Source organism: Ipomoea triloba, chromosome 14, assembly GCF_003576645.1.
Source record: "Ipomoea triloba cultivar NCNSP0323 chromosome 14, ASM357664v1".
In the NCBI taxonomy this organism is placed as follows: Eukaryota; Viridiplantae; Streptophyta; class Magnoliopsida; order Solanales; family Convolvulaceae; genus Ipomoea; species Ipomoea triloba.
Genome location: NC_044929.1, coordinates 6,578,180 through 6,588,532, shown reverse-complemented (window position 1 = coordinate 6,588,532; position 10,353 = coordinate 6,578,180). Strand labels below are relative to the sequence as shown.

At 48.4% G+C, this 10,353-nt stretch overlaps 1 protein-coding gene across 1 annotated transcript; it reads left to right on the top strand.

The window, feature by feature from the left end:
• Nucleotides 1-6,042: 6,042 nt before the first annotated feature.
• On the top strand, nucleotides 6,043-8,343 carry LOC116003866. The gene has a single exon (XM_031243807.1). The coding sequence runs from the start codon at nucleotides 6,043-6,045 to the stop codon at nucleotides 8,341-8,343; it is 2,301 nt and encodes a 766-aa protein (XP_031099667.1).
• The last annotated feature ends 2,010 nt before the right edge of the window (nucleotides 8,344-10,353 follow it).

Genomic DNA, 10,353 nt, shown 5'->3' with positions numbered 1-10,353 from the left:
AGACCTTGCCCACGAAACACGAATGATGAAACTGAACAGTGGAAGAACTGATAAGGGCAAAGGCTTAGCTACTGATGAAACAGAGGGTGAGCCTGAAGAAGAAGATCCTGAACTAGAAGCTCAATTCAGAGAGGATATCAGGCTTGCCACTGCTGTCTCCTTGGGACAACCGCTCGAATACATGCGAGGTCCAGGAGAAACCTCTGGGGTTGCTCGAGATGATGCTGAAACTCCTACTCCAACAGCAGCAATCCCACTGTCACAAGTAAATGAATCTGCTCTAGAAGACCAGGTAGAAGCTTCGAGAGGTGAATCCGAGACCTCTGAAGCACTTCAAGTGGCACCCAACACCGTTCTACTCTTGCCACCACCTGAGTCCACACCCTCGAANACCGTTCTACTCTTGCCACCACCTGAGTCCACACCCTCGAATGAATCAGATGAAGCTCAGACAGTTCGAGAGGGTGAAATTCCGTTGCTTCAACTCCCTGGATTTCCTATTGACATGGAAATGCCATCACCATTCCTGCTGCCTCAAGACACAGCATCAACTTTTGCAGCTAGGATGGTTGACAGAGAAAGGTGGAGTGCACCAGTTGCTCCTGAGATAATAGACATTCCAGAATCACCAGAGCACACTGAGGTGCCTGCAAATGAGCAACGAGAGCAGACTGATGAAAACCCTGCTGGTTCTGAAGTTGAAGTTCAAGAAGGTGGAAACCGGGAAGCACCTATCGATGAACCAACTACTCCAGCAGATGACCTTCTTACCAGCACTGGTTCGAGAGGTAATGTTGAGGGGGAACCTCAATCAGGTGGAAACAGGGAAGCATCTGATGCAGAGGCTCCTACCTTGGCCAGTCCAATCTTACCAGCAGCTGAAGCTGAGTGTTCAGGTTCGAGAGGTGACGAGCAAGAAGTGATTCATCCCTCAGGTGGAAACCGGGAAGCGCCTGATATGGAGCTACCTTCAAGCTCTGATCCCAGTGTCCCTGCTGGCACTCTGGAACTGAGTCGAGAGGTGGACTCACACGTGCACATCATGGGTGGAAATCTGGAAGCACCCAAGTCCCCTCTCACTAAAGGTACTTATCGATCCTCTTCTCCTTCTCCTTCTGACTATGATCAACAGGCCGCACAAGAATTCTTTGGCGAAGTGCGCAAATTCATGGCTGATCAAACTCAGAAGATGGCTCACTTTGAGCGCGTACTGGCCATTGTTCAAAACGCTGCATTACCGGTGGCTGGCACAACAACGTCTCAAGCCAGGCACGAAGAACTACTCGAACAGGCCACATGGGCTGAGACTGCAGCACAAAAGGCTGCCGATGAAGCTACTCTAGCTCGAGCAGAGGCTGCAAGTGTAAGGGATGAACTTGCTGAGTTACGAGCAGAGCTTCGAGCCCATCAACACTCCAGTGAACTTCGACAGGATGTAATGAAGGCCATACTCGATGACCTGTCGAACCAAGTGCCTGCCCAACTTCAAGCACTCTTCGAAGGAATGTCCACCCTTCTTTCCCAAGCTGATGATGCCAACAAGGGGGAAAATACAGGAAAGAGGGGAAACACTCAAGGAAGGACATCAACAGGAAAGAAAATGGCAGCAAGTGAACCAGCTGGACCTCCTCCAAAAGTGCCAAAAGTTATAAGTCAAGCAGTGGAGGAAGCTAAACGAGCAGAGAACTTAAGGGTCCAGCGTACACTGGAGTTGGAGAAAAGGAGAGAAGAGGACAGAGAAAGAAGAAGAAGAAGACAAGAACAACAGTCAGCAAAAGAAAAGAAGATAGAAGCTCTCATGTCAAACTTTAAGTTCGGACACAAGGAAGATACCGAACAAATTCTGACATTTGAGATCTTCAAACTTCTGAAACTCACTGGAATATCCCTCCACAGCAATATGTCTCCAGAGGAATGCATTGCATGGTGGAGAGATGGAGTAATAAATGGTGAATATGTGGGGGAAGCGTTCAACAACTACAGGCATCAAGATGTCACTGACGAATACTTAAGCCTGGTAGATCCGAAAGACCCCATCAAAACACGAGAAGCCATCAACAAGAAGAGAAGAACCAACAAGAAGTAAGCTCTCGCTGTCCAAACTCCACTTCATTCCAGTTGATTATTGTTTATGATTGTTCTTAGTCTTATCTGTCGATGTACAATTTTTCTACTAAGTTCTTCTGTGTAAACACTCCTGTTATCTTATAATATATATATCGTTTGCTGGGGGTGTTGTGTGAGTTTAGTTATTCATGCTTTAGTAGAACAGTTGTCAAACTTACCGTATGCGCTGAAAATAAAACCAATGTTCATTCTTTCTATCAAATCAGCCATATAAAGTAAGTATAAGTGTTGGCATCATCAAAAAGGGGGAAATTGTTAGGAACATCATGTAATAGGTTTTGATGATACCAACTGTTAAGTAGAAATCCCCAAGTCTCGATTCATAGGCAAAACAATGTAAGTTCGACAAGTAAACTAAGAGCGAAAATACAACCGGGTAACTTTGAGCTCAACTCGGAAAATATTTAAGCTTGAGGGAAATTTGTTTGAACATCTTAGAAGTCTCGTGTGTTGTAATCATATAGACAGATCAGAAGAAAGCATGGGACAACACTGGAGGAATAAGGGTCTGCGAGACATCAACTAAGTCTCGAGACATAAGCAGAGTTCGAGAGGTAGGACCTCTCGATACAGTTATCCAGTTCGAGACATAAACAGAGTTCGAGAGATAGACCTCTCGATATTTGAGTTCGAGACATTAAGCAATCAAGATATCAACCTTGGTCTCGATACACTAACAATTCTCCAACAAAGCTGAATGACGGTCATACTTAAAGTCTGGAGAAGAAGAATATCATGGAGATGGAATAAATGAAGAGGTGCCGAACGTGAAGTTTCAAAATGGGCGGAAAAGGATGACACGTCAGATTTCCACCACAAACGGTCAAAAGGTGCACCAATGCTGAAGTGGTCTGATTCCCTACAAACAAGAAATAATGGGAATATAAAAAGAGTAACTTTTACCAAAAGACGAAAGTGGAGCATGGACTCAAGAAAAGTGAACTATGGAACATTCACTACAAGACAAAGAGGTTCAAGTTACAAGATCACCACTCCATGAAATATGCTGAAATTGTGCAAGACCCATAATCAGCATGGGAGACAATTTCAAACGGAATAATTTTCCCTCCAACGAAATTATTCCTCTACTCTCATATATAAGGACGTTAAGACACAATCACGAAAGGGGTTCATGAGTTCAAAGGCTGGTTCTTTGAGATTTCAAAAGAGGTGTCTAAGTTCCAACGTCCAAGTGCAAGTGCTAAAATTGGAATATCATCCTGATATTCAAAACAGCGAGAAAACACATTTTAGTGTTTGAGAGAGTTACATAGCTTAAACTGCAATACATCCAGAAGGTGACCAAAGCTGCTCTACATCAAAGATTGATTCAACGATAGCTTGTGGTCAGATTGGAGATTGTTACATTCAACCGTGACAACCAAAAACACCTTGCTTTGGATTAAGCAAGAGAGGTGGAGTATCCTGGCAGCTGTCCGAGCGAAAGAAGCCTGAGGCTTGAGGGGTCAAGTGCTCGAGAGGTGGAGTAACTGGAAGCGGGGAGAAAGACCTTGGAGAAGCGGAGTAACCTGGCAGCTGTCCGAGTGAAAGAAGCCTGAGGCTTGTGGAGTCAAGTGCTCGAGAGGTGGAGTAGCTGGAAGCGGGGAGAAAGCGCTTGTAATTGTACTAAAAAGGGAAGTTTTAGTGCAATCATTCCAGGGAGTTTCTGGAAGAAGAGTGGACGTAGGCGGGTTGGCCGAACCACTTAAAAATCTCTCTTGCATTTACTTACTGTCTTTTATCTCTCGCTAACCTCTCGATTGCACTGCATACAATCACACCTCTCGAACTAACCCAAACTCGTGCTAACTAAAAGGGGATAATATTTCCGCTGCGCATAAAACTTTGTCTTCACCTCGTGAGGTATCGAACCTAAACATCCTAAGTTCGCTACACACGAGTGGTTGAAAAAGATTTGCAAAATCTTATACAAGTCTATTCACCCCCCCCCCTCTAGACTTGTACCCCATCCCCTTGGGACCAACATGGAAGGCCGCTGTGTCGGAGATAGAGCCGGTAGATGATCGCACCGCGATCAACTTACTACTCTCTGCGCTGCGAGCGGGGCCTTTATATCAGGACCTAGTTCTCCATCAACCAAACACGTATCAAGAAGCCTTGAAGATGATGGCCGACCACGCGGTGGCCGAGGAAGCCAACGCCGCTAAGCGCCTGTTGGAGACCGGAGGACAAGATCGGAGAGACTTAAGACGACAGTCCGATCCCAGAAGGAAGGATCGGGATGGGAATCCGATCTACACGCCCTTATCCAGGCCAATCGGAGAAATCCTAGAATATGCCCAGTCCTGCAACATGATCCGACTTCCGGCACCCGCGAGAGATGGTCCTGACAAGGACAAGTACTGCGCCTATCACAGGAACCGAGGACATAAGACTGACGAATGCCATGTCCTCAAAGGGCTTATCGAAGACCTCTTGTAGTCGGGAGAGTTGGCGCAGTTTGCGGCCGAGAAAAAGAACCGACGCCGGGGGTGGAAGAAATATTTTAAGACATCCGACAAAGAGAAGGACAAGCGACCAGAACCCGACCATGACCCTCCCGCTGCCGGGTCGAAACAAATTATTCATGTTATCTTCGGCGGGCCGGAGGGAGGCGACAACTCGGAGCGCCGACGAGCTTGGTCGAGGGACTTGCCCGTGTGTTCGGTGAGTACCGGTCAACCTGAGAAGAGAATGAAAGACGAACCGATAACTTTCACCGACCGAGACCTTCCCCAGGGCGGAGCCCAATCTGCCGAAGCCCTGGTCATCACGGTCGACATCTGTGGAGCCGAGGTCCGACGGGTGATGGTGGACACTGGTAGCAGCGTTAATGTGCTATACTTGGAGGCTTTCCAAAAGCTGAAAATCGAGAGATCAGCGCTAACGCCGGTCCGAACACCGCTGTCGGGATTTACAGGCGATCTGGTACACCCGGAGGGAATGGTCGTTCTCCCGGTAGAAGTCGGAGTCTACCCGAAAATTCTGAAAGTAGAGATGGAGTTTGTTGTTGTCAATCTGGCTTGCGTACACAATGTGATCTTAGGGCGCCCAGGGATAGCTCAGATGAAGGCAATCATCTCTATGCCTCATCTGTGTATGAAGTTCCCGACCCAGGAAGGCGTCGGAACGGTCCGGGGAGATCCCCGGTCGACCAGATTGTGTTATGTTCGGGCAGTGGAAAAGCAAGCTGCGAGCACATCCCGGGTGAACACCATCGCCCGACGAAAGGATGAAGAAAAGAAGGAGCAGCCTGGGCCATCCGAGCCCGTGGAAGAAGTGCCTCTGGAGCTGGAGCGACCTGAACGATGCATCAAAATCGGAACATCCCTTGACCCAGACCTGAGGCGATCGATTCTTGTTGTGCTGAGAGAGTTCGCTGATATCTTTGCCTGGGGCCCCGAAGACATGCACGGACTCGACCGAAGTATCATATGCCATCGGTTGTCCGTCAGTCCGACCTCCAAGCCTGTCAAACAGAAACAAAGGCATTTATCCGTCGATCGACGTGAGTTTGTTAAAGGGGAAGTAAAGGCGCTGCTCTCCGCAGGACATATCCGAGAGGTTACATACCCGGAATGGGTCGCGAATGTAGTCCTGGTCCCCAAGCCACCGGCTTGGCGGATGTGTATCGATTACACCGACCTCAACCGTGCTTGCCCCCTTGACCCGTATCCGCTCCCGAGCATTCACCAAATGGTGGACGAGACATCGGGGGCGGAACTCATGAGCTTCATGGATGCTTTTAAAGGGTACCACCAGATCATGATGGCCGAGGCTGACGAGGAGAAAACTGCTTTCGTAACACCGGACGGGCTATACTGTTACCGAGTGATGCCGTTCGGATTGAGAAATGCCGGGGCTACTTATCAGCGAATGATTAATTCGGTGTTCAGATGACTGCTCGGACAATCTATGGAGGCCTACGTCGATGATATGCTCGTCAAGAGTACTTTTCGGGCCGACCATCCGGGCGATCTGAGAGCCTGTTTCCAAGTTATGCGCGAACATCGGTTAAGGTTGAACCCAAAGAAGTGCACTTTTGCTGTACAGACTGGGAAGTTTTTGGGCTACATGATGACCAGACGCGGAATAGAGCCGAACCCGGCCAAGATACAAGCCATCTTGGACATGCAGCCCCCAACCAGCATTAGGGAAGTACAACAACTCACCGGCCGACTGGCCGCGCTCAGCAGATTCCTCTCTAAACTAGCCGATCGAGCTCATCCTTTCTTCAAGATCTTGAAAAAGACTAACGGCTTCACTTGGGATAATGACAGCCGGGCAGCTTTCGAAGGCCTCAAAGCCTATTTAGCTTCCCCGATTGTCTTGTCGAAGCCCGAGCCAGGAGAGGATCTTGAGTTATATCTTGCTGTTTCCGATCAGGCCGTCAGCGCGGTCTTGTGCCGGGTTGATAATGAAGGAGTACAACGACCGGTGTACTACGTCAGCCATGCGTTGCAGGGACCGGAGTTCCGGTACACTCGGCTGGAGAAGGTGGTGTTCGCGTTAGTCACGGCGGCGAAGCGACTGACACCCTACTTTCAAGGTCGGATTATTCGCGTGTTAATAGATCAGCCGATAGGGGCCATCCTCAGAACCTCAACCTCTTCGGGACGCCTGGTAAAATGGGCCATGATGTTGACGCAGTTCGCGTTGGAATATAAACCCCGACCGTCCATCAAGGCCCAAGCTTTGGCTGATTTCGTGGTGGAATATACCGCACGAGATACCGAGTCGGACCCAAACAATCCTCAGACCCCGGAATGGTGGGAAGTCAGTACAGACGGATCCAGCGGAAAAAGGGGAGCGGGAGCGGGAATAGTCATCACGACCCCTGAGGGCTTTAAAGCTTACTATGCTATCGTGTTCCACTTCTCGCCGACCAACAATGAGGCCGAGTACGAGGCACTAATCGCCGGACTGGTGCGATCGAGACAATTGGGGGCGAAGGCCGTCCGAGCTAAAACAGATTCCGCGCTAGTCGTTGGCCAGGTCAACGGCGAGTTCGTTACCAACGGGAATAAGTTGATAATCTACAAAGATCGGACGCTAGCCATCTTGCGGCAGTTTGAGGCTTATGAGCTCGCTCACATTCCCAGGTCAGACAACGCTGATGCCGACATGCTATCCCGACTGGTGCATGAGGCCCCCGAGCATATATCAAAGATAGCCCACATAGAGGAAGCAGTCGCACCTTGCATCAATGCTCTTGAGATAGAACCGGTCAATGAGGAACAAGACCTATGGATAACCGACCTCAAGGAATACCTCCAAGATGGGAAAATACCAAATGAGGCAGATCGAGCGCGAAAAGTAAAGCTCAGAGCGCCCAGATTCCAGGTCGTGGACGACCGTTTATATCGGCGATCCTACGGGGGCCCATTGATGAGATGCTTGAACGCGTTCGAAGCAGAGATCGTCATGAAGGAGCTACATTCAGGTCTATGCTCGGCACATCAAGGAGGCCGATCACTCGCACGCCGGATCATGGTTATGGGATATTACTGGCCGTCTATCCAATTTGATTGTGAAAGCCTCGTCAGAGCATGCGAGCCTTGTCAGAAATTTGCAAAGACTCCAGGTCGGCCGGCGACCTTCTACCAACCAATCAGCACGGCTATCCCATTCGCACGTTGGGGGGTGGACATCATAGGTCCGTTCCCGATCCTAGCAGCTAGGAAGAAGTTCGTGATCGTCGCCATCGACTACTTTTCAAAGTGGATTGAGGCGGAACCCTTGGCGACCATAACGGCTCAGCAGTGCGCACGCTTTATATGGAGGAACATCATCGCTCGCTTCGGAGTCCCCGTGCACCTGATCACGGATAATGGAAGGCAATTTGAAAGTCGGTACCTTCAAAGTTTTCTAGCTACGGTCGGCGCGAAATCCATCCGATCGTCTGTGGCGTATCCCCAGGGTAATGGTCAGGTCGAGAACGCGAACCGGACGATCTTAGACGGACTGAAGAAGAAGCTGTTCGATGCCGGTCGAAATTGGACAGATGAATTGCCTTATGTATTGTGGGCGTATCGGACGACTCCTCGCGAGGCCACCAAGGAAACCCCCTTTGCACTAGTCTATGGTGCAGAAGCTCGGTTGCCGGTCGAAGCTTGGATCCCGACGACCAGAGAAAGAGGGTACGACGAGGATAACAACGAGCGAATGATGACGCAGTTCTTTGATTGCGCTCGGGAAGCTCCGATCTCCGAATAGCAGTGAAAGCGAAAGTAGGTGTTGAGAGAAGGAACCCCCTTTTATAGGCGGGGAAGGAGAATCGACGACCGCGCCATGGTTCGGTTCTCGAGAGTTTTCCCGCCAGAGGTGTTCTCCGCCGTGGATGAGCCCTCACCGGGTTCCGATACGTTCGCGCGAGAGGATCACGACAGCAAGTAGTGTTGGTCCCAAGGGGATGGGGTACAAGTCTAGAGGGGGGGGGTGAATAGACTTGTATAAGATTTTTGCAAATCTTTTCGACTTCTCGAGTGTATTGAACTTAGGATGTTTAGGTTCAATACCACAAGAGATGAAGACAAAGTTTTATGCGCAGCGGAAAAGTTATCCCCTTTTAATTAGCACGAGTTTGTGTTGGTTCGAGCGGTGTGGTTAAATGCAGTGCAATCGAGAGGTTAGTCGAGAGATAAAACAGAAAGTAAATGCGAGAGAGATTTTTAAGTGGTTCGGCCAACCCGCCTACTTCCACTCTTCTTCCAGAAACTCCCTGGAAGGATTGCACTAAAAACNCACTTGACCTTTGATCACCAAGCCCGCGTCAAGCCTCAGGTTTCTTTCGCTCGGACAGCTGCCAGGATACTCCGCCTCTCTTGCTTAATCCAAAGCAAGGTGTTGTCGGTTGTCACGGTTTAATGTAACAATCTCCAATCTGACCACAAGCTATCGTTGAATCAACTTTGATGTAGAGCAGCTTTGGTCACCTTCTGGATGTTTGACAGTTTAGCTTTGTAACTCTCTCGAACACCAAGATGTATTCTCTCGCTGTATTGAATATCTGGATGATATTCCAAGTTAAGCACTTTGCACTAGAACGTTTATTTCAGACACCTCTTTTTAAATCTCAATGAACCAACTACTAAACTCTTGAACTTCTTTTCTTTTGTGTCTTTACGTCCTTATATATGAGAGTAGAGGAATAATTCCGTTGGGGGGAAAATTATTCCGTTTGAAATTGTTTCCCAAGCTGATCATGGGTCTTGCACAATTTCAGCATATTTCATGGAATGGTGGTCTTGAGACTTGATCCTTTTGTCTTGTAGTGAATATTCTATATTCCACTTTCTTGAGTCCATGCTCCACTTGCTTCTTTTGAATAAAGTTACTCTTTTTATATTCCCATCATTCCTTGTTTGTTGGAAATCTGACCACTTCAGGATTGGTGCACTTCTGACCGTTTGCGATGGAAGTCTGATGTGTCATTCACTTCCGTCCACTTTGAAATCTCCCGCTCAGCACTTCTTTAATATTTTATTTCCATGATATTCTTCTTCTCCAAACTTAGAATATTTTATCTGCACTTGTTGACTGCCATTCAGCCTCTTGGAGAAGTGCCGGTTTATCGAGACCTTGATGTTTCAATCCCATGTATTGAGATGTCTCTCTTTCTCTAGAATATTCTTTACGTCTCGAACTCGATAGGTATATCGAGAGGTCCTTACCTCTCGAACTCAGCTTATGTCTCGAGACTTAGTTGATGTCTCGCAGACCCTTATTCCTCCAGTGTTGTCTCTTGTCTTCTTCTGATTTATCTATTAGCTTACAACACGAAAACTTCTAAGATGTTCAGGCAAGTTTACCTTAAGCTTAAATAATTCCCGAGTTGAGCTCAAAGTTACCCGGTTGTATTTTCGCTCTTAGTTTACTTGTCGAACTTACATTGTTTTGCCTATGTATCGAGACTTGGGGATTTCTATTTAACAGTTGGTATCATCAAAACCTATTACATGATGTTCCTAACAAGTAGCGTTGAGGTCGGCTTGACCTAAGTTTTCACCCCAAATTGCTCACTCGCGTTTTCCGCTCATCGCATTCTGGAGTGAGGGGGCTAGATGATAGTATATATACTCGGCTGGTCGGATAGACTACGGACCCGGTCGGATGGCTTATGCTCGGGGGATCGGTTGATCGGCGCGACACCGGGAGGTCGGCGCGCCACGTGCCGGACAATGACTGCCACGTATTCCCCCCCCCCCCCCGCTTACGCGTCGAGTG